Source organism: Cajanus cajan, chromosome 3, assembly GCF_000230855.2.
Source record: "Cajanus cajan strain Asha chromosome 3, NIPB_CcT2T_4, whole genome shotgun sequence".
NCBI classification, from domain to species: Eukaryota; Viridiplantae; Streptophyta; class Magnoliopsida; order Fabales; family Fabaceae; genus Cajanus; species Cajanus cajan.
In genome coordinates, this window is record NC_138519.1 from 28,552,588 (window position 1) to 28,578,471 (window position 25,884).

At 32.4% G+C, this 25,884-nt stretch overlaps 1 protein-coding gene and 1 pseudogene across 2 annotated transcripts; one reads left to right on the forward strand and one right to left on the reverse strand.

Annotated features, from left to right (window-relative positions):
* Positions 1-235: 235 nt before the first annotated feature.
* On the forward strand, positions 236-9,343 carry LOC109818668 (glycerol-3-phosphate 2-O-acyltransferase 6-like; annotated as a pseudogene). The gene is made up of 3 exons (XR_014432373.1): positions 236-1,047; positions 5,612-6,082; positions 8,252-9,343. The product of XR_014432373.1 is annotated as a glycerol-3-phosphate 2-O-acyltransferase 6-like (transcript).
* A 15,283-nt stretch (positions 9,344-24,626) lies between these two features.
* LOC145956205 (uncharacterized) lies at positions 24,627-25,518 on the reverse strand. The gene is made up of 3 exons (XM_083071771.1): positions 25,438-25,518; positions 25,267-25,359; positions 24,627-25,196 (listed from the first exon to the last, which is right to left on the reverse strand). The coding sequence occupies exons 1-3, from the start codon at positions 25,516-25,518 to the stop codon at positions 24,627-24,629; spliced, it is 744 nt and encodes a 247-aa protein (XP_082927897.1).
* Positions 25,519-25,884: the final 366 nt, after the last annotated feature.

Here is a 25,884-nt window from a genome sequence, read left to right on the forward strand (position 1 = left end):
TTAAGAGAAATGTCTTGCAGCATTTTGTTGAAGATGCAATCGTGCTTCATTTAATTCTAAAACCGCCGCTATGGGCCATAGCGCCTTAGTGCCGCTATGGGCCATAGCGCCCTTTTTTTTTTTTCTTTTTAAAATATTTTCACTTTAAATTATATACTTAATTTATTTTTTCACTTCTTAATTTATATTATATATTTAATATAAATTTATATTTTATCTGAAATTTTTTTATTATTATTTATCAAATGTTATATTTATAAAATAAAACATATAATTTTTAAATCGGCGCTATGGGCCATAGGCCTCAGTGCAGCTATGGGCCATAGCCCCCCCCTTTTTTTTATATAAATTATTATTTTATAGTTTAATTAATATTTTTAAACATAATTTATTTTTTATGTTTCTTATATTACGTTATTTTTTATTCGTTTTTTCTTCACATAATTTTTTATATTTTTAAATTTATATAATATATATTTTTATATTATTTATATAAATGTGTTGTTATAGGCTATAGCGACTTCAGTTTTAGCCATATTGAGTCGCTATAGCCTATAGCGACTTTAGTTGAGACTCAACCAGCTACAGCGACTCTACAAATATGGCGTTCATGGCTTATAATCAGACTCAAAATTGCCACGTGTCACTGGTGTCGCTATGGGCCATAGCGACACCGTAGAAAATAGCCCCAAAGGTGTAATATGTTTCAAAACAACCCCATTTCGGTAATTTGTTTGTAAAACTGCTCTACAATGGTCGTTTAGCCAAATTCTCCTCGTGGACTCTTTCTCTTCTTGACATTTTCGAGCTATATATGTAATATCTCTACAAACTCCCCAAAAGACACCTTCGCCACACCACAAACCTACCTTCTCTCTTTCTTTTCTAGTCTTGCGATGGCCATGCGAGCGTTTCATCGTTTCGAGCCAATAACCAAATGCAACACCAAAGACCGCTCCAACCAAACCGTAGCTTCGGACTTAGACGACACTCTCCTCGTCTCTCGCAGCGCATTTCCGTACTACTTCCTCGTCGCTCTCGAAGCCGGCAACTGTTATGAAACTTAAATTAGGAGTTATTTTGCTTTAATAATAATAATGGTGTTAATTATGAGAGGCATTTAAAATATGTAAACATTGTTTTTTTTGTCAACTACAAATAAGTGTAATTTCATTTGCAACATGAATGAGAATATAGAGAGTTTATTTGCTCCCAATTTTGCCTTATTTGTGATTAACAAATTGGCATCAGAGCTGGTTGTGTAAGGTGAGTGTGTGAGCCGACCTGCAAAAGTATTGCAGTGTACTCAGCCTGAGAGAAGAGTGTCAAAAAGTCTTGTGAGGTGTGTGAGTAGAGCATATACACTCAAGAGAGATGGCAGGTTTAACTAATGGCATTCCACTACCCAAGTTGACTAAAGATGTCAACTACGACAACTGGAAGGTGTAGATGAAGGCCCTTCTCGGCTCCCAAGATAACTGGGATGTGATTGAGAATGGGCACGAGGAACCAGTGACCACCGAGGGGTATACAAATGCCCAACTGAATGCATTGAAGGTTGTTCGAGCAAAGGACAAGGCAGCACTGTATTTGCTGTACCGAGCTGTTGACGAGTCGGGTTTTGAGAAGATAGCAAATGCTAAATCTTCAAAAGAGGCATGAGATATACTCGAGAAAGCAAAAAAGGGAGATGAACGGGTGAAGCAAGTTCGGCTTCAAACTCTTAGAGGCGAACTTGAAAATATGAGAATGAAGGAGTTCGAAGGAGTATCCGAGTTCATTACTCGGGTGGAGACCGTGGCGAACAAACTAAACAGGAATGGAGAGAATCTTCCCTCAAGCCGAGTTGTGGAGAAGATCTTAAGGTCGTTAATAGATGACTTTGAGAATATAGTGTGTGCAATCGAAGAGTCCAAGGACTTGTCAACGCTCACTGTCGAAGAGCTTACTGGGTCCCTGGAGGCGTATGAGCATAGAAAGAAGAATAAGAGGGAGAAGCGGGAGTCCCTTGAACAAGCTCTCCAGGCAAAGGCGACAATAAAGGAGGAGAAGGTGCTCTATGATCAGAATAATAGAGGACGAGGAAGAGGCAGAGGCCTAGGTGGTCGAGGAAGAGGAGGACGAGGTAATGAGTATGTCGGCCAACAAAACTGGCGTGGCCGAGGTCAAGCTCAGGGTGGCCGAGGTCAAGCGCGGGGAGGCCGAGGTCAGACCTGGGGTGGCCGATCTAACACAAACAATAATATTGAATGTTATAACTGTGGGAAGTATGGACATGTTGCCAAGGAGTGTTACTCGATAAAAGGCTACAATTGTGGAAATCTGGGTCATATTTCCAAAGATTGTAGGTCAGAGAAGAAAAATGAGGAATCAACCAATTTTCTTGCCGAGGAAGAAGATGAAGGATTGTTGCTGGTAACAACCATTCCAGAAACCGAGATCAAACCGAGTTGTTCTGATAACTCAGTTTGGTACTTGGACACCGGCGCAAGTAATCACATGTGTGGTGACGAGCAGTTGTTCAAAATACTTTCAAAGGAGGAGTTCGGATCCGTTTCTTTTGGCGATGCTTCAAAAGTAGCTGTTAAAGGCCGAGGAACGATCCGATATCAACAGAGAAATGGGAAAATCGGAGAGATCAGAGATGTATACTACGTACCCGATCTCAAAAGCAACATACTAAGCATGAGACAGTTAATGGAGAAAGGGTACTCGGTTCTAATGAAGGACCGAGAACTACAACTGAAGGATAAACTCAGGAGGCTTATTGCTCAAGTAGAGATGAAGAAAAATCGCATGTACAAACTTGAACTGAAAATAGTTCGAGATGAATGCATGCAACTTGATTTGGAGGATGAGGCCATGAAGTGGCATCGGAGGTTCGGTCATCTTCACTTTAGGGGGTTGACCGAGCTGGTGAAAAAGGAGATGGTGATTGGACTGCCTAAAATGAAGTTTGAAAAGAAGTTCTGTGAAGAATGTGTGATCGGGAAGCACGCGAGGACTTCTTTCCCAAGGAGTTTTGAGTACCGAGCAAAGGAGCAACTCGGACTGATCCATACCGACCTGTGTGGCCCAATAACTCCAGAATCATTCAGTGGTAAGAAATATTTTGTCTCTTTCATTGATGATTTCTCAAGAAAGACGTGGGTTTATTTTTTGAAGGAGAAGCTAGAAGTGTTTGAAACCTTCAAGAAATTCAAAGTGATGGTGGAAAAAGAGACAAGTAAATTTATTAAAGCAATCCGATCTGACAGAGGAGGCGAGTTCACTTCCTTTGAGTTCAACAAATACTGCGAGGAACATGGGATCAAGCGTTTCTTGACTGCCCCATATTCTCCACAGCAAAACGGTGTAGCAGAACGGAAGAACCGAACTATTCTTGATATGGTTCGTTCTATGTTGAAAGGGAAGAACATGCCGAAGAAGTTTTGGGCAGAGGCGGTACAGTGTGCAGTCTATGTACAAAATAGATGTCCACATGCAAAGTTAGGAGAAAAGACGCCTCAGGAGATCTGGAGTAGCATAAAGCCGAGTGTCTCTCATCTTAGGGTGTTCGGTAGCGTGGCCTATGGGCAAGTACCAAGACAGCACAGGACAAAATTAGAAGATCGGAGCAAGAAGTACATATTTATTGGATATGATGAAAAATCCAAAGCATACAAGTTGTTTGATCCAAAGCAATGGTGTTGGAGTAACTCGGCCGAAGTAGAAACTAGCTCGGATAGCTCGGACATTGTTGTACCTTCAAAAACAACTACCACCGAGTTCTCAGATGAAGAATTCGAGCCCCAACAGCCCAGGATGAGAAGTCTGAGGGAAATATATGACACTACAAGTGAAGTTCATGCTGTATGTCTTCTCGCCGACTCTGAAGACTTAAGTTTTGAGAAAGTTGTCCAAGATGAGAAGTGGAGAACAGCCATGGATGAGGAGTTTGAGGCGATTGAGCGTAATAAAACTTGGGAATTGACCAACCTTCCTGAAGGAGCTCGACCCATTGGAGTAAAATGGGTGTACAAAAAAAAGATTAATGTTGAGGGAGAGGTTGAGCGATATAAAGCTCGGCTTGTAGTAAAGGGCTATAAACAAAAGGAAGGAGTAGACTATGATGAAGTATTTGCTCCTGTCACGAGAATGGAGTCAATCCGACTTCTGATCTCGTTAGCTGCTCAGAGACATTGGCAAATTCTACAGATGGATGTGAAGTCAGCCTTTCTAAATGGAGTGCTGAAGGAGGAGGTGTACGTAGAGCAACCACTTGGTTACATGAAGAGAGGAGATGAAAAGAAGGTGTTGAGATTGAGAAAAGCTCTCTACGGACTGAAGCAAGCTCCTCGTGCTTGGAATGAAAGGATCGATGAGTATTTCAAGAAAAACGGATATGAGCAATGTCCGTACGAGCATGCCTAGTACATAAAGAAATCAGGAAAGGATATGATGGTAGTTGCTCTCTATGTAGACGACCTCATATTCACTGGAAGCAATGCAAAGCTGATTAAGGAGTTCAAGGAGATAATGAAGAAAGAGTTTGAGATGACAGATTTAGGCCTGATGAAATATTTTCTTGGCCTAGAAGTGAAGCAATCGGACGAAGGGATTTTTATAGCCCAAGAAAGGTATGCACTTGAAATCCTAAAGAAGTTTAAAATGGAGGATTGCAACCCGGTTTCTACTCCAATGGAACCAGGCACGAAACTTTCAAAGTTTGATGGAGGAGAACGAGCTGATTCTAGGAGATATCGAAGCTTAGTCGGAAGTTTGAGATATCTTACAAGCACGAGACCCGACTTAATGTTGAGTGTTGGGATAACGAGCAGATTTATGGAGGATCCGAGTTACACACACTGGAAGGCCTTGAAGAGAATTCTGAGATATGTTCGAGGAAGCCTATCACTTGGTCTTTTCTATTCAAAATCGGATAACTACCGATTAGTGGGTTACTCGGATAGTGATTGGTGTGGAGATGTCGATGATAGGAAGAGTACTTCGGGTTATGTATTTCTACTCGGGAATACGACTTTTACTTGGCTGTCAAAGAAGCAACCCATTGTAACTCTGTCGACTTGCGAGGCCGAGTACGTGGCGGCATCTTGAAGCGTATGTCATGCAGTTTGGCTTTCAAATTTACTAAGGCATATGGGAGTGATCCGAGATGAAGCAGTTGTGATCTGAGTTGATAACAAGTCAGCAATCGAATTGGCAAAGAACCCGGTTAATCACGGAAGGAGCAAGCATATTGACGTCCGATTTCATTTCATCCGAGAACAGATTAGAGAGGGAAAGGTCGAGTTGGAGCATGTCGGAAGCCGAGTTCAAGCTGCCGACATATTTACCAAGCCCCTGCCAACTACATTGCTGGAAAATTGCAAAAAGCTGATTGGAATGAGAGATGGGAGAAGCATTTAAGTTTCAAGAGGAGATTTGTTATGAAACTTAAATTAGGAGTTATTTTGCTTTAATAATAATAATGGTGTTAATTATGAGAGACATTTAAAATATGTAAACGTTGTTTTTTTGTCCGCTACAAATAAGTGTAATTTCATTTGTAACATGAATGAGAATATAAAGAGTTTATTTGCTCCCAATTTTGCCTTATTTATGATTAACAGCAACATCCTGCGAGCGCTCCTCCTCCTCGTCTCGGTCCCCTTCGTCTACTTCACGTAGCTATTCATCTCCGAAACCATAGCCATCAAAACCTTAATCTTCGTAACCTTCGCCGGGCTTAAACTGAGGGACGTGGAGCTGGTGTCGCACTCGGTGCTGCCGAGGTTCTACGCGGAGGACGTGCACCCCGACACGTGGCGGGTGTTCAACGCCTTCGGGAAGCGGTATATTGTGACGGCGAGCCCCAGGGTGATGGTGGAGCCGTTCGCGAAGACGTTTATTGGCGCAGATAAGGTGCTCGGAACGGAGGTGGAGGTAACGGCGTCAGGGAGAGTAACGGGGTTCTCTAAAGTGCTTGTTGCTTGTTGGTGAGCACAAGAAGGAAGCGCTTGTGAAGGAGTTTGGGACCAACTTGCCAGATTTGGGACTCGGAGATAGTGTAACGGACTTTGACTTCATGTCAATTTGCAAGGTTTGTACAAGGGACCAACTTGTATACACTTCTATATGTAGTTATAATTACGGAAATTCCTACTCAAAGGTTTTAATATATTTTTTTATATAAACTTATAAAAATTTTTAAAAAAAATTAATTTAATTATAAAATAAATAATTCAAATTATATTTATAAAATAAAAAGTAAGATAAAATTATAAGATTTCAATAATATTATAAAATATTAAAAAATAAAAAAATTAATAAATAATAGAAATAAAAAATTATTAAAATTACAACATAAAAATTTAAAAATTTAAGAAAAAAAAACAAAAAATATACTTAAAAAATTACATAAAATTTCTCTACAATTAATCTACGTAGGGACCAACTTAGATACAATTCTAGTTATAATTAATCTACGTTTACATTTAGCGAGAGTAAGTTTTGATTCCTATATATTACAATTATAAAAAGATATCCAGTTTTGGTATTCATAATTTTATTTTATTTTTTTTAATTTTCTTAACTATTATTGACAACTACTTATTATAATAAAATTAATATATATTTTTTCATTTTATTATTAATAATATTATTATTTTTTAATAAAAAGGTAACAAGTGTCTATTTTTCTCTGATAAATTAATAAACAAGTATCGTTTTTAGTATTAGAAATTTTAGACTAATTTATCTTTATAACTATATAAATTATTTTTACTTGTTATTTATTTGTCATCTATTTATTTATTTATTTTTTTTACTTCAATGTGACACAATTTCAAACCTCTCATCCCTTAATTTTAACTAACTACTTATTATCTTTTTATTTTTATTTTTAGATATTTTCTCATAGTAACTATAACGTGTATATACTCCTCTCACTCAAGAAATTATTACACAGTTATAGAAACTATTATCGTTCCGATTAATAGTTTTTTAATTTTTAACTTAAAATCTATTTAAAATTATTTTATCTTATTTTATTTTATATATATATATATATATATATATATATATTTCATGGTTAATAAAACTTTATATAACTTTTTATAAAAAAATAATTTAATTAATCTAATCGTTGAATTATGTGATATTATACTCATAATTATGTATATTAAATTTACATAATTGACTTTTCAAGTTATGTTATTTAACAAGCATATTTACATATATTTTCAAGATTGACTTTTCTAAAGCGAAATATTTTATGGTAGAGGAATGAAATCAATAATATTGTTGATTAAAAAATCAACGATAAATATTATAATTATTTTAGATTTTGGTATAAGTGTATTTGATTTTATCATGATTATCAATTATTAATTTTTTTTAATCAACAATTGTGAATGTAGTTTATAGAATAAAGTGCACTCCTTCATATTAGAGGAGTTAAATACTATTTGCAATATTTTATCAACCCCTTATATATTAAACAGGAACTGTTACCTTGCGTGAGAGTATTTTTAAAAAAAATTCTTCAATGAGAGAGTTTGTAAGGATTCTTTTAACTTCTTATCTAATTTGATTTTTATTTATCATAATTATTTATGAATTAAATGCTAATATTTTATAATAAATTATCAATAAAAAAAATAAAATTTTTGCTACCATATAAATTATTTATTATAAATCTAAATATAATTTATATATTCAAATATTATTTACTTACATAATTTATTATAAATTTTAATTATGTAATAAACATGCACTACAAGAAATGTTACATATAAAGATAGACAAAAGTATTATCATAGATACAATGTATGTTAATATAAATTTATTTGATATATTGATATAATTTTAGGGTTAATTTAAAATAAGATTCAACATATATTGAGTGTCATTATAATCTATATATACACCTTTAAACAATACACCAACATATATATTGAGTGTCAGTATTATTATATTTAGATTGTCGCTGAAAGCTACTTATTGGTAATATTCCATGTTGAGTGAATCATTATTCTGGTTGTTAACAAGTTTTGTGAAAAGGATTTATATGTCAAGTACATAATGAGGTTTTGTTTGGGAGAGAAGAGAGAGAGGAAAAAAAAAAAACTACCGTGATTAACTATAACTAATAATATTTCATTGTCTTTCATCCTCAGATAAAATCTTATTTTCTTAAGAATTATGGTTGGATAAATTTGTAAGCCCTGTAGTAAGAATTATGGATGGATAGTTAATATTTCCGCTGTAGGAATCATATATGGTGCAAAGGATCAAGTGTGAGCCACTGCCAAGAAACAAGCTTCTAAGTCCAATTATTTTTCAAGATGGGCGTTTAGTTCGGAGGCCAACTCCTCTAGTGGCCCTCTTGACCTTCCTTTGGATGCCAATTGGTATTATACTCTCTCTCCTAAGGGTCTGCCTTAACATCCTTCTGCCACTAAGAATTGCTTAGTACTACTATAAGCTTCTGGGAGTAAGGGTCATAAGGAAGGGTACCCCTCCACCACCACCAAAGAAAGGTCAAAGTGGAGTGCTATTTGTTTGTAACCATCGCACAGTTTTAGACCCTGTGGTTACAGCTGTTGCACTAGGAAGGAAAGTTAGCTGTGTCACATATAGTGTAAGCAAATTCACTGAAATAATTTCTCCAATCAAAGCTGTGGCACTCTCAAGGGAAAGGGAGAAAGATGCAGCCAACATCAAGAAATTGTTTGAAGAAGGGGACTTGGTGATTTTCCCTGAAGGCATCACTTGTAGTGAACCATTCCTTTGGAGGTTCAGTGCTCTTTTTGCTGAGCTAACTGATAGGATTGTCCCTGTTGCCATCAACATAAAGAAAAGTGTGTTTTATGGGACCTCTGTTCGCGGGCACAAATTGTTGGACCCTTATTTTGTGCTCATGAATCCTATGCCAATATATGAGATTACTTTCTTGAACCAGTTACCAACAGAACTCACCTGCAAGGGAGGAAAATCTGCAATTGAAGTCGCAAATCATATTCAAAGGGTTCTTGCAGAGAATCTGGGGTTTGAGTGCACCAATTTAACAAGAAAGGACAAGTATGTCATGCTGGCAGGAAAAGATGGAATGATTCCATCTAAGAAGAATGCTTGAAATTAATTAGACCTGGATCAAGTAAATTCCGGCATTTGATTCTATATTGGTCAGGTTGCTTCCAAAGTCCAAACGCTTAGAATTATTAGAGCAATGAAAACTGATTGCTTTTATTCCCATAAAAATATCAGTTTCTATATTGTTATTATGATGATAAATAAAAACTCTAGTTCTGTTGCTGGTCTGTCTCAAAATCTCTGGTACAATTTCATTTGCTAATAGAGGTTATCAATAATGTTCCACTAGCGTGTATATATATATTTTTCTTTTGGTTCCAAATTAAAAACTTCTAAAAAAAACAGATAATTGAAAATAAAACAACTTGTATCCATGGAGGAGGGACTAATAAACACTAGTGCAAAAATACCTTTTAAAATTAGGATTTTAAGATCGATTAAGAGAAAACTAATTTTAAAAATAAAATGGTAATATTTTTGTAATTAAAATTACTACTTATAAAATCAGTTAAAATTTAATTGATTTTAAAAAATATTTTAAAATTGATGATCATTTAACTAATTTTAAAAGATTCTTTCGTTACTACTTTTAAAATCAGTTGTTACATAATTGATCATAAAAATTAAGACTTTAAGATTGGTAGATAACCGATTTTAAAAGTTAAAAATAAACTAATTTTAAAAACTTCTTTTTTTACTAGTGAAATAAGATCGAACACCTTATAATAGGATTTATATATATATATATATATATATATATATATATATATATATATATATATATATTTATTTATTTATTTATTTATTTACGGGAAGTCCAAACTAAAGATACATTAAGAAAAGATACAAATGAAATATTAGCAAACAAAACAATATGTATCTATGGAGGAGACTAATACATATGAATTCCTTCTGGTAGAGCTACCTTGTATGATGATTTTGAAAAATATATAGTACTACAAATAGAGGTATGTGATCATAAAGTGCAAGTAAGAAAGGCACTACTTTTTGTGTTGTTGGTATAAATTTTGACCAGTTATTGTGTTGGCTAGCACCAGTCGATTCTGATCACATTCGACAACTAGCTTGTGGAAGTGATTTTATTTTTTGGTTAGATTCTTAATTCACTCGAAAAAGTTACCTTAAAATCGTAGACGGGGGCTTTATGTTTTTGAAGATGGACTAAGGTAGAGAAGGAAATTACACTATTGTTATTCACCATTGGATTAATCTAGTCAATTGGTGGTGTCGGTGACAGCATTTTCCACGTGTACATTGGTAAAGTCCTTGTCGGACCAAAGTAGGGCATCACAAAAACATTGGAATTAAAAGGGTAGAATCGGAGAAGGATCGCGGAGACTAGAGGGAGGAAGAGACACAAAGGAAGGGGTGCTTGAAAAATAAAAGAAGAAAAAATATGGTGCAAGTCTCCACCATAATATTATATATATAGTTAAGATTAATCTAATGATAAATATTAATAGATCATGGTAAATCATCTAATCCTTATCCCCACCCTAGCCTCCACCGCTTTTGAATTAGTAAAAATACGGTACAAGAAAGTTGTAAAGAAAGTCATTAAAGTTTGTATAAAGTTTGCTTAAAAGCAAATGAAAGTTATAAGCGAAGGTAAAAATATAGCCTAGAAGATAAATTTAATTGATATGTGTACGAAACTTCAATTACAATGTTTTTTTTCTTTTTAATGTTAGTGAAAATGGAACTTTTTATGTTCATCCTGAATTCCACATAAATTTAGGTGATATAGAATGTCAAAATATTTTATGTTGATCAAACACTTAATATAAAATGTAGGTTTAAATATATTTTTAATCTCTCAAATTTAGGATAAATTGATTTTTGGTTCCACAAATTTAAAATTGTGTTTTTAGTTTCTGTAATTTTAAAAAATCTTATTTTAATTCTTATATTCAAATTTTGTTAAGAAATTTATCAAATATTATTGCATAAAATCTACTTATTAGTGTCCCTATTAGTGAAAAAATCATATTAAATTCAATTGATATTACATAACTGTTTTAATTAATCACTTTCAAATATGTTATTGGTGACTTGAGGAACTAAAACAAGATTTTTGAAAATTATAGGAACTAAAAATAACAATTTTAAATTTGAGGGACCAAAAATAAATGTCTTAAATTTGAAAAACTAAAAACATATATGTAAACCTAAAATGTATTTCTTCTATATCAGTTGTCAATGTTTGTTATAATATTGGTGTCAAATATGGTGTTTTGACACCTATGGTGTCCACATTCCATGTAAAGTGTGACATTACTAAACGTAAAATGTTAATTATTTTTTTAGTTAACTTACCTTTTTGACCACTCTATTTAATTTTAGGATTCAATTTAGTTTCACTATTTTTAAGTTGTTCAATTTAGTATTTTAATTTTAAAAAAATGTTCGTCGTTAACAATGTTAATGAATTGGATGAAAAGACAACATTAACTATTTTAAAAAAAATTTAGAGTACCAAATTGAATATTTTAAAAATAAAACGATCAAATTGAATCATAATAAAAAAGTAGATAAAATAAAAATATTAAATAAGTGAAAGAAAATTCAAATTTATCTAGAAAAATAATACTTAGATAAATTACTATTCAATTTGATTCCATTATTTTTAAATAGTTCATTTTTATTATCTAGTTTTCAAGAAATTTTAATATTGTCCTTTTATCTAATTTTATTAATGTCATTAATGTCAATTTGAATGAAAAGATAACATTAAATATTTTCTAAAAATTAAATGATTAAATTGAACCATTTATAAATAGTTAGTGTAACACCCCAATTTCCTTAAAAGGATATTTTTATTAGTAATGGCATTTTCGTAATTATTGATGGCATTTTCGTAATTTTATAAAGGTATTAGGAGCATTTGAGTAACTCGGAACGGGCTGTTCCGAAAGTGGAACGGGCCGTTCTTAGCATTTAAAATAAGCTAAAATTTTAGGTTGGGAACGGGCCCAGAACGGACCGTTCCAACAAGGAGAACGGGTCGTTCCGGAGGGAGAACGGGCCGTTCTGCTGAGTTTGAGAACGGGCCGTTCTGGTTTCAGAACGGGCCGTTCTGCTTTTTGAGAACGGGTCGTTCCGATTTTGGAACGGGCCGATCCAGTTGAGAAATTTGCCCACGTTTGAAGGATCCGGAACGGGCCGTTCCGAAATCAGTACGACCGTTCCGGTTGCGCCAGGAGGCCTATAAATAGGGGCAGGGGGGTGAAAATTTTTATACAGAGGAAGAAAGTGAAATTTAAGAGAGAGAGAGAGAGAGAGAGAGAGAGAGAGAGAGAAAGAAAGAGAAAGAAAGAGAGAGAGAAAGGAAGAGGGAATCCAGAGGAGGAGGCTCTGCCAAGTTCCAACTCCGCCTATCCAGGTAAGGGGGGGAGTGAGAACCTCGCTCAGGGGTGTGGGGATAATTGTTGGATAGTTGTTTGTCGGATTGGCCCCCAATCCCTTGCTGTTGTTCTGTCTGATTTTCTATTTACTCTATTTTATTCTTTGTTGAAGATACCGTTGTTCTGTTTGATTTTCTATTTACTCTACTTTGCTTTTTGTTGAAGGTGCCGTTGTTCTGTCCGATTTTCTATTTATTCTACTTTATTTTTGTTGAAAGTGCCGTTGTTCTGTCTGATTTTCTATTTACTCTACCTTTTTCTTTGTTGAAGTAATAAATGAATATGAAATTAATGTTAATAATACATGAGTTTTAATATGAATAAGAATGCTCTCTGAATCTCTGTGAATACCTATGCGGACCTTATGAGGAGTATTGATGACATGACCATGTGAAATATGGACAAATGACATGAGACCTAAGAATTGACTATTGAGACAAACTATGATTATGAGACTATGACAAATGAGGACATGATGTACTAAATAAAATTCTGTAATAAGTTAAATGTTGAGTTCATGAAATAATGAATGTATGACATGCATCATATGCATATCTTATTCCAGGTGTGCCGCTGAGGCCGCACACCAGTGATGTAACCAGGTGTACCTTAGGGTCACCGACAGTTGATGCTAACAAGGTGTACCTTAGGGTCACCGACAGTTGATGATATGCTAACCAGGTGTACCTTAGGGTCACCGACAGTTGATGATATGCTAACCAGGTGTACTTTAGGGTCACCGACAGTTGATGATATGCTAACCAGGTGTACTTTAGGGTCACTGACAGTTGATGATATGCTAACCAGGTGTACCTTAGGGTCACCGACAGTTGTGCAGGTGTGCCTTAGGGTCACCAGTGATGATATGTGAAACTTCCTTATGGCACCATATGCATGTATTTATGAGATGAGTCCATGACATCATTGCATGATAAATGAATGTATTTGTAATATTGATGATGTATGTGTATTGTTTACATGTGACTTATATTTGTTGTGTGTGTATGTGCTATCTAACCTTTATTCTTCACCTGAAACTGAGTGAGATGTTTCTCACTCCTTTGTTGTTTTTGTATATGTTTTAATTTATGTTGCAGATAATCAGCATCATGGGGATGTTGGTGATGAGGCTTAAAGGCTTCAATTGGGCATGCTCTGATAGGATGTGACATCGGGGCATAGTTATTTTTAGTTTAATATGTTATTGTTTTAATAACTTTAGTTTCCCTTCTTTGTAATTTCTAACGAAGAGATAACGTAGATAAAGTGTATAATTCAAGGAAAATATATGTTAAGAATTGTAATTTGAACGTTCTTGATAAAAGACCAAGATGTACATTTTTGTTATATTTTATTATATGATTTGGGAGTATAAATTAATTCCTAACCAGGAGGCACTGCCACCTTTACTGGAGTTAATTTATATTTCCTTTATTATTATTTGTATATATATGATTTCTTGTTTTACACTAAATTGTATTGAAAATCTTAACTTCTTTTCTTTTATAATTTTTACACTAGCGTTATGATTTATGAGTTACGAATGTGAATCTTCTACCTGGTGATATTTGAAATATTTGTCAACTATGAAAGATTTTATTTATCCAAAAAGAAGAAAAGTAATATCTTATTGTTACATTTGTTGTATATTAATAATGGGGTAGAGGGTGTCACATTTAGTGGTATCAGAGCAGGTCGATCTAATCGGCCGTGACTTATCGAGATTCTGTTGTGTACTCTGACATTGTTTTGTTTGTTGTATACTTTGGTGATGCTTTGCTTTGATGATGTTTTGCTTTGATAATGATGATGATGATGTTCTCCTTGTGTTGATATTGTAAAGTTTGATATTGTTAAGTTATTTTTTTAATTAGAGGAATGATAGTCATGATAGTGTCAGCTAATACCATTATGACCTTTCTTCTTCATTCTTAGATTGTTTAATTGTTTGATACTTACGTAAGAAGTGGTGGTTGAGTAATATCGCTTGTGTTGCAAGCATATGTGCGAGTAGTGGTAGACGAAATATGTTGTTAATATTGTGGGAACTATTGAGGCCTTAGATTTGGGTAAGACATTGATTTATTTTAAAGTGTATTAAGAATTTATGATTGGTGAAATTTTTGAAAGCTATAGTTGTAGCAATTGAATCCAAAGATGAGGTATGTTGAGAATTGGAGTTTTGGTATTCTTAAGGAGAGCTTGAAGTGTTGATGATTTTTTTAGAGTTTGATGGTTGCATGAAAATTTTATTTTCTAAGCCTTTTGTACTGAATAGGTGAGTTATTTGGTTTAGATTTGTAGTGGGAAACTTTGATATGAATTTCAGGTGGAAAGGAGTAAGTTTGGAAGGATTGAGCTATTTTTGTGGTTTTAGATGTTGATACACTATTGTTGTCTGGTGTAGGAGATGTTTTGTTGTGACAGTACAAGTGCTATACTGACAAAATTAGAATTTTTGTTAGTCTTCAGGAAAGTGGTAGCATTGGATGTTACCTTTCTAATGGAATTGGAATCAGGTTAAACGGAGGTCTAGAACTCCAGTATAGCTGCTTTGGTAATCAGAGGTATAGTTGTAAGCACTGAATATATTTGTTGTGATTTTTGAAGTTTTCTTTAGCTAAGAAGATGATTTGTTTTTTTTAAAATCTCATGTCTCACTAAGAGTTGTAGCCTATTCACTTAGTGATAGGTTGATATCACGTGGATGAGTAGAACTCTTTATGTGTTGTTTCTTTGATAGTTGTTAAAAATAGAAGTTAGTCTGTATAATAATGTTTTCGGGTTAGTAGGCAATGCAAGGATAAGAATTGACATGTTTTGAGGTGTTTTCGTGTAGATTGAGAGGTTGTTTAAGGTTATATGATGCTATGTGGTAAAGGTTGTTCATGTACATGCTTATGGATGATATATATGAAGGTTTAAAGTAAGCATTCTAATATGACTTGATGTGCATGTATGTCGATATGTGAATAGAAGACTTTAGGGATCAAATGGTGAATGTTGTATGGTTAGTGATATTGATCTTAGGATGTGATATGATCATATTGTAGTTGAAGGTGAAGATATATCCAAGACGGTTGTATGTTAAGTTTTCTAGTCCCTGTAAATTTCAGTTAAGGTGAACATGAATCTGTCTTAGGTAGAAGTTATGTTTAAGCAGAAAGATATCTAAGCAAGTTAACGAGAATAAAAGTTTTATGAGGCTTACTATTGGAGATTTATTGAAAGAATTTCTAGGATAGCATTGCCCTTGACTACATTCACTATGAGGGGTATTGTCTTTATGTGAGATAGTAAGTATAAGAGTAGTTCTAACTCTTATGGCAAGATTGACTAGTGATAATATTACCTGACTCTAGTAAGTCTTATGTAGGATATAGTGATGACTTTGAAGACAGGTTTGGGTGGATTATTGATGCAAAGGTAGTAACATGTTTTTAAGCATCTAGGAAATAGAAAATTCATGAGAGAAATTACCTTGAATTAGAAGTTGTAATAGTTACGCTTGAGATTTTAGAAACATTATTGAGATATTTAGTGATTATAAGGATCTTAAATATCTGTTTGATCCGAAGGAATTGAATATGAGATAGAAGAGATAGTTGTAAATTGTAAGGATTAAGATTTTAATCTTAGTTGTTATCTGGGTAAACCTATAGTAGTCGATGCTTTGAATAGGAAATATCTATATTTATCTTTCTTTATGGTCAAAGAGATATATCTTTTGGCTCAAGTTAGGAATTTAAGTTTGATTTGTGAAATTACTCCTAGTAGTAAGGGACTATGTATGACTCGATTAACGAATGGATTATTCAAAGGATATTGAATAAGCATATTAGTCGATTCATTTTGGTGGCCAGGTATGAGATTATAGGACAAGATAGTGAATAAGAGTTTTCTTGGAGTATAAATAAAGTGGTAAGACTTGAAGACCGAGTATGAGTACATAGTGAACTTACAATTAGGTGCCTAATCATTGGAGAGGATTATACAAGTTAAACTAATATGGTGACAAATGTCCTGAGTAGGATGAACATTTATCTATCATTTTGATGATATAAGGGTTGAGTTTGATTGAGTAGATTAGAAACTTAAGCATGATGTGTGAGCTCACCCTTAGGAACATTGAATTGAATATGTTGAAAGGATTAATAATGAGATTAGAAGACTCAGGAATTAGATTCTTTCTTAGTGACCCAAGTGAAAAAGATTGGTAAGAATATAAATAGCCTTTTACAAGTGGAAGTTGATGGTGTTTCGGGATACAAGGATATAATCTATGTGCCTAGTAAATCCAAATTAAGGAAGATGATCTTAGAGAAAGGACATAAGAATATTTTTAGCATTTATTTAAGAGTTACTGAAATGTATCAGAGTGGCGCAGCGGAAACATGATGGTCTAAAGAGAAGTAGAGAAGTTGAATCAAGGTGAAGAAAGTAAGTTTAAATTTGGAGTGGATGGAGTGTTGAGATTTAAGGATGGGTTGTATATTCCAAATGTGCCAAAACTTAAGAGAGCAATCTTGGAAGAAGGTCATAAGAGCAGTCTTAGTATTCATCTAGGAGTTACTAAGATGTATGATATCTTAAGAAGATGTTTTGGTGGCCTAAGATGACGGAGGAAGTGGAGGAATTTGTGTATGCTTGCTTAGTATGTTAGAAAGCTAAGGTAGAACACCAAAAACTTTCAGATTTAATACAACCTTTAGACGTTCTAATTTGAAAATAAGATTTTGTATCTATGGATTTAGTTGTAGTTATGTATGATATTCTTAAGAAATTTGATCTTATTTGGATTAATGGATAGGCTTACCAGGTCTGCTCACCTTGAACTTATTAACATTAGACATTTCTTGGAGAGATTGATAGAGTTGTACATCAATAAGGAAATTTTGAAGAAAGTGCTACATGGGAGTTAGAAAGCAAGATGCGAGAAACTTATCTATTTTTGTTTTCAGGTAAATTTCGGGGACGAAATTTCTAAAAGGAGGGGAGAATTGTAACACCCCAATTTCCTTAAAAGGATATTTTTATTAGTAATGGCATTTTCGTAATTATTGATGGCATTTTCGTAATTTTATAAAGGTATTAGGAGCATTTGAGTAACTCGGAACGGGCTGTTCCGAAAGTGGAACGGGCCGTTCTGAGCATTTAAAATAAGCTAAAATTTTAGGTTGGGAACGGGCCCAGAACGGACCGTTCCAACAAGGAGAACGGGTCGTTCCGGAGGGAGAACGGGTCGTTCTGCTGAGTTTGAGAACGGGCCGTTCTGGTTTCAGAACGGGCCGTTCTGCTTTTTGAGAACGGGCCGTTCCGATTTTGGAACGGGCCGTTCCAGTTGAGAAATTTTCCCACGTTTGAAGGATCCGGAACGGGCCGTTCCGAAATCAGTACGACCGTTCCGGTTGCGCCAGGAGGCCTATAAATAGGGGCACGGGGGTGAAAATTTTTATACAGAGGAAGAAAGTGAAATTTAAGAGAGAGAGAGAGAGAGAGAAAGAAAGAGAAAGAAAGAGAGAGAGAAAGGAAGAGGGAATCCAGAGGAGGAGGCTCTGCCAAGTTCCAACTCCGCCTATCCAGGTAAGGGGGGGAGTGAGAACCTCGCTCAGGGGTGTGGGGATAATTGTTGGATAGTTGTTTGTCGGATTGGCCCCCAATCCCTTGCTGTTGTTCTGTCTGATTTTCTATTTACTCTATTTTATTCTTTGTTGAAGATACCGTTGTTCTGTTTGATTTTCTATTTACTCTACTTTGCTTTTTGTTGAAGGTGTCGTTGTTCTGTCCGATTTTCTATTTATTCTACTTTGTTTTTGTTGAAAGTGCCGTTGTTCTGTCTGATTTTCTATTTACTCTACCTTTTTCTTTGTTGAAGTAATAAATGAATATGAAATTAATGTTAATAATACATGAGTTTTAATATGAATAAGAATGCTCTCTGAATCTCTGTGAATACCTATGCGGACCTTATGAGGAGTATTGATGACATGACCATGTGAAATATGGACAAATGACATGAGACCTAAGAATTGACTATTGAGACAAACTATGATTATGAGACTATGACAAATGAGGACATGATGTACTAAATAAAATTCTGTAATAAGTTAAATGTTGAGTTCATGAAATAATGAATGTATGACATGCATCATATGCATATCTTATTCCAGGTGTGCCGCTGAGGCCGCACACCAGTGATGTAACCAGGTGTACCTTAGGGTCACCGACAGTTGATGCTAACAAGGTGTACCTTAGGGTCACCGACAGTTGATGATATGCTAACCAGGTGTACCTTAGGGTCACCGACAGTTGATGATATGCTAACCAGGTGTACTTTAGGGTCACCGACAGTTGATGATATGCTAACCAGGTGTACTTTAGGGTCACCGACAGTTGATGATATGCTAACCAGGTGTACCTTAGGGTCACCGACAGTTGTGCAGGTGTGCCTTAGGGTCACCAGTGATGATATGTGAAACTTCCTTATGGCGCCATATGCATGTATTTATGAGATGAGTCCATGACATCATTGCATGATAAATGAATGTATTTGTAATATTGATGATGTATGTGTATTGTTTACATGTGACTTATATTTGTTGTGTGTGTATGTGCTATCTAACCTTTATTCTTCACCTGAAACTGAGTGAGATGTTTCTCACTCCTTTGTTGTTTTTGTATATGTTTTAATTTATGTTGCAGATAATCAGCATCATGGGGATGTTGGTGATGAGGCTTAAAGGCTTCAATTGGGCATGCTCTGATAGGATGTGACATCGGGGCATAGTTATTTTTAGTTTAATATGTTATTGTTTTAATAACTTTAGTTTCCCTTCTTTGTAATTTCTAACGAAGAGATAACGTAGATAAAGTGTATAATTCAAGGAAAATATATGTTAAGAATTGTAATTTGAACGTTCTTGATAAAAGACCAAGATGTACATTTTTGTTATATTTTATTATATGATTTGGGAGTATAAATTAATTCCTAACCAGGAGGCACTGCCACCTTTACTGGAGTTAATTTATATTTCCTTTATTATTATTTGTATATATATGATTTCTTGTTTTACACTAAATTGTATTGAAAATCTTAACTTCTTTTCTTTTATAATTTTTACACTGGCGTTATGATTTATGAGTTACGAATGTGAATCTTCTACCTGGTGATATTTGAAATATTTGTCAACTATGAAAGATTTTATTTATCCAAAAAGAAGAAAAGTAATATCTTATTGTTACATTTGTTGTATATTAATAATGGGGTAGAGGGTGTCACAGTTAGACCAAATTAAATCCTAAAAATAAAAAGAGGGGTAAAAATATAATTTAATTTTTTTAAAAGAAAATATATGTTGTTGTTATTGTTCTTTTTTTTTTTCTCCCCTTATCTATTGTTATTATTATAATAAATTTCATTTGTCTTTATTGTATTTTACACGCAACATGTATCTAGATAAAATGTTACTATTTATTAAAGAAAAGAATATATGATATGTATATCGTCTATCTTAAGATGATAGTCTTAAATGTTTTATTTAATATTTTTGAATATCATATCATATCGCAATTTCATCTTATGACCTCTCTTTCCTCATAATTATGGACATTAAAAGTAGGCATGGTAACGGGGCGGGACGTGGGCGAGTTTTACGTTCCTTGCCCCTGCTCCCGCAAATTTAAATCGTCCCCATCCTCGTCCCCGCCCCCTCTCCCGTCCCCATAATTTCTCTCATCAAATGCAAAATCAATATAAACTCAAATGAGGTCAAGCTTTTGTAAGCATTATCAACATACTACAAAAAAAAGTCAATTTAGCCACCGAAATTAGCGACTGATTTTTTTTCCGTCACTAATAGCGACATAATTAGCGATCGAATTTGATTTAGTTGCAAATTTTATTCAGAGACCAATTTAGCGACCGAATTTTTTAGTAGCAAAAATTCGGTCGCTAAATCGGTCACTAAAATAATAATTGTTGATTAAAATAGCGACAGAATGGTTTCGGTCGCTAAAAAAATATAAAAAAATTATAATAAATTTAGCGACCAAACTAAAATTGGTCGCTAAAAAAATAAAATATTCTTATTTATAATAATTTTAGCGACCAAATTAAAATCGGTGGCTAAAAAAATAACAAAAAAATTATTCTTTATAATAATTTTAGCGACTAAATTAAAATCGGTTGCTAAAAGAATAAAATATTATTATTTATCATAATTTTAGCGACCGAATTAAAATCGGTCACTAAAAAAATAAAAAAAATATTATTGTTTATAATAATTTCAGCGACCAAATTAAAATTGGTCGCTAAAAAAATAAAATATTATTATTTATAATAATTTTAGCGACCAAATTACAATCGGTCGCTAAAAAAATAAAAAAATATTATTTACAATAATTTTAGCGACCAAATTAAAATCGGTCGCTAAAAAAATAAAAAAAAATTATTTATAATAATTTTAGCGACCAAATTAAAATCGGTCGCTAAAAAAATAAAAAAAATTATTTATAATAATTTTAGCGACCAAATTAAAATTGATCGCTAAAAAAATAAAAAATATTATTATTTATAATAATTTTAGCGACCAAATTAAAATCGGTCGCTAAATGTAAATTTTTTAAAAAATTTAGAAATATATTTCTTTTAAATGGATGAAAATATAAAAATATATAATATTATTTTTATAATGATAAAAATATTAATGATAAGAAATAAAAATTAGTACCCTCCTAATAAAATTAATTTTTTTTAAATAAAAAAAATTATGTAATTTAAGATAGATAATTAATATATCATGATGCATTAAAAAATGAGAAACATAATGCTATAAAAGAAAATTAAATAATAATCTTTTTAATTGAATCTTTTTTAAAAAAGTTTAGACTAATTTAAATAATAATTTATCTAGAAAATTTATTTATTTTTCTCTTAAGAAATTTATTTCTCTTTTACCATGCTTAATATTTTATTACATTATTAGATAATATGAAAATACATAATTTATTGTGCTTTCTAATTTTGTTAAGATAAATAAACTTCTTTTCATAAATCTTATTTTATTTTCATTATTATTTTCAAAATTGACTTAAACATCTAGTTCAATTGATATAAACACGTTAGTTCCATTAAATTAAAAATAATTGGCTTATATAAGGATTAATAAAAATTTATCAAACAAATCTAAAATTGATAAAATATAATTAATGTTCCATTAGTTTAATAAATAAAAAATTATAAAATAAATTATATATATAAATATATACACCAATAACATATGAGATCAATTAGTTAAAATATGTTATACCATCTATCTTCGATTATACTCGTACTACTTTGGGTAGATATCGCTTCTTTGAGGAGACATGATTCTATTATTATATATGAATATGATCCCACCATGGGAAACTGATTCAACAAAAACCATATTTTGAAATATTTTTATTTTGTTTAATGATAAATTAATTTTTAATATAAAAATATTTATTTAAAATATATCTAATTATACATATATATTTTAAAATTATATTAATTAAATATGTATATAATAGTTTATCTTAAAACTCAATTCATTTAGATATTATAAAATATTTTATTTTAAACATCAATTAAATAATACCTTGCAACTTATAATTTATTTAAATATTTATAAATGAATATTACATTAACTCCATTGATTATTTTAATCCTTGTCTTTAATTTTATTATATATAAAAATTATTTACCTAATATATTTTGAAATTATTTTCATGAATCTTATTTTATTTCAATTGTTATTTTAAAAGTTAGGCTTAATCATTCAATTCAATTGATATAATCGTGCTAGTTTCATAGTTTAAAAGAAATTGACTTATACAAAAATTAGTAAGAATTTGTGAAACAATTATAAAATGAAATATTTTTTAGTAATTTAAAAAAAATTATTATCCTTTGATTTTAATTTACTCATAGATGTTCATAGTATTTAACTTATGATATATACACCTCCTTTTTATTACAATTACACTTGCTTTGTTTAAAAAGGCTAAAATTGCTGACAGTAAAGCTCGAATCCACACACATACTTACGTGGAGAAAATCTTAAGTCTTCCCCCTTAACTAATTGGGCAAACCACCCACGGGTTCTTTTTGATCAGTTTTTAATACATCACAATGCGTTTCCTTACTTTTTTTCTCTATCAAATAGAATATGTGACTGTTTTAACGGAGTTTTTTTTATTCGCACATTTATTTTAAAGTTTCATGTTGAAATAAAATTACAACATAAATTAACATATTTTATAACTAATATTTGGTTTTAAACTTGATATGAAAATATTATGATATAACTTGATAAGATTTTAAATTAGTATTTTATTAATGGTTGATAATTACAAAATAAAACAAGGATAAATACATTTTTAAAATTTTATATCTTATATTTAAGATGAATAAATATATTAAGTTAATTAATAATTTATTTAAAATGTTAAAATTTAATTTATAAAAATAATATTTTAAAAGAGAAGTGTTATAATAACACAGGTGTAACTTTTACTAAGTATTACATCGCTCAATAACTTTATATTAAATGTGAATTTTATAAATTCAACTGTTAGATTGAAAGTTTTTACTCTTAGATCATATATACAAAATTTTATATGAATTCAAAATGATTTGATACTTCATTCTTGTAAAATAAAATTGATGTAACATATACATTTGGAAATATATTAAAATATGAGCACTTTGATTACCATCAAGTTGTTGTTCAATTTTAACAAAACTTGATATAAACATATAAAGTGATATGAACTTTCAATTTAACGGTTGGATTTACAAAATTCACATTTAATATAAAGTTATTGAACAATATAATACTTAGTAAAAGTTATACCAGTGTTATCATAACCCTTCTCATTTTAAAATATAAAAATTATTATTTAAATTTTTAAATTTATAATAGATAATTTAAATTGTATCATAATATTAATTTTAAATAGAAATAAGTAGATTGTTAATTATAAAAGTGAGTATATATAAATAAAGATTAATTAAATATAATTTAATTATTATTATTGGTAATATAATTATTAAATATATTATTATATTTTTATAACGGTTTGGATACACCGAAATGAGAGGGATCCAAAGATAGTATAAGTATGAGATTGTATATTTGAGGATGACTTAAATGAATTAATTTGCACTACCTATACTGACAATATGCATATGCCTTTCTGTAGCTTATCTCATAAGAACTCCACAGTTAAGCGTGCTTGACTTGGAGTAATATAGGGATGGGTGACCTTCTAGAAGTTTCCCAAAAATTGTGTAATTAAGGACAAAACATGCTGAAAAGTGAAGTATTGTGAAATAGAATCCTTGAGAGGCCAAATATGAGTATTTCGTAGCGACCGAATTTGCAACATCTATAAAATTTAATAAAATAAAAAATAAATCTTTAGCAACCGATTTATTCGGTCACTAATTTGGTCCCCATACACATCAGCGACCAAAATCATTGCAACCATTTTGCGACCGAAATTTTCGGTCGCTAAACAGCGACAAAAAATTTCGGTCGCTAAACCAAAATTTTCAGTCGCTAAATAGCGATTGAAAATTTTTTGGTCGCTATATAGCTTTGCGACTAGGGTTTTGCGACTATTTAAATTCGGTCGCTAATTCGGTCGCTAAGGCAAATAGCGACCGATTTTAGCAATTTAGCGACCAATTTTGGTGGTCGCTAAATGCAATTTTTTTGTAGTGATCCCCACGTTGAGAATAAGTAGATCCATGAACAATAATTTTTTCTAGAACAGAACAAGTTTCATCATACATATTTATTAAGCTACAAATAGAAGAGAAATGAAAGCTCCAACGAGTATCACCAGCTCGTTTCAAAGTACCAATTTGATTTGCTCCTTTACCAGTTTCAAGCTCATCAATCTCTAACAAATATGCAATTTCATCCATCTTGGCAGCTTGTAACTCATCATGACGCTTACTAGAAGAGCAAACAATATTCACAATAAAAGTCAATTTTGAAAAGAATTGATGAATTGGAATAACTTCTCTTGATGCAGCAACCAAGGCAAGTTGTAACCGATGAGTAAAACAATGAACATAATATGCATAAGGGACAATTAATCATTTAAGAATAATGCCTGTAATCCATTCCATTCTCCTCTGATATTACTAGCACCATCATACCCTTGACCATGAATATTAGAAACATTAAAATTATGTCGAGAAAGCAGAACACATAATTCATTCTTCAAAGTTAATGCTGTAGTGTCTTTAACATGCATAATATCAAGAAACCGCTCTAGTATAAAACCATTTTTATCAACAAATCTAAAAATAAGAGCCATTTGTTCCTTTTTTGATTCATCACGAGCCTCATCAACAATTATGCAAAACTTGGAGTCCCCAACTTCCTCACCAATATGATTTTTCACTTTACTAGAATGAATACTCAATATCTCCTTTTGAATTTTATGGGAAGTATATTTGGAATTATATGGAGCATTTTCCAACACAACCTTTGCAACCTCATCATTGTATGATGCTATGAGTTTTATCATCTCAAGAAAATTACCTTGGTTCCTTGATTCACTAGTTTCATCGTGACCTCTAAAAGCACAAGCTTGAAGTGATAAATAACGAACCGTGTCAATTGAAGTCTTGAGACGCAAACGACTTCGTAATTTGATCTAAGCTTTGCACATGAAAAACATTCCTAATATGACAATTTTGATTCAACAAGTCTTGACAAGCTCTCACAGCATTATTGTGTGGTGAGCAAGGATCCTTCCCAATGTGTTTAAGAAAAGCACAATTCTTTCCATTATTAACTTTCCTCCAAACTTTTAAAACCTGTAGAAAATAATCAATAAAGTTAAAACTTGTTGATGAAAATCAACTCATTGGTAATTAGAATTCAAATTCAATCACCTGTAGTAATGAAAACATCTGAACCAAAGCGTCCGTTTGGTCTTTTACTAAAAAGTTAGCAAGGGAAGCAATATCCAGCATCTTTTGAAGGTGAATACTCTAACCATGAAGGAAATATGCTAAACCAAGTGTATTGAAATCTCCTTGGATGATCATCTTTACCAGAAAAAGGATAATTTTTTAAATGCATTTGATATGGACCCCATTTTAGATAAGCCCTTCGTACCTCATCCGTTTGATTTGGAGGGTATTGCCAAATTTCAGGTCATTTCCCTGGATCACGTTCCAAAGAATTTTCAAATTTATTATATGTAATCCTAGGAACCTTTGAGAGTTGTTTCTCATTTTCTTCAATTCTTGGATTCTTGGGAAATTTCTCAAGTTCACTTGACATACAAGTTGCCTTTTTTTTCATCTTTCTCACAAGTCTTCCTATTAAAAAAAGAA

Bases quoted from the DNA above. Each gene is read 5' to 3' on its own strand.
- LOC145956205 (XM_083071771.1), bottom strand. From the start codon at position 25,518: ATGCTGGATATTGCTTCCCTTGCTAACTTTTTAGTAAAAGACCAAACG. The intron at 25,360-25,437 runs GTGATTGAATTT...TATTTTCTACAG, and splicing joins AGATGTTTTCATTACTACAG to GTTTTAAAAGTTTGGAGGAA. The intron at 25,197-25,266 runs GTGAGAGCTTGT...TGCAAAGCTTAG, and splicing joins GCTCACCACACAATAATGCT to ATCAAATTACGAAGTCGTTT.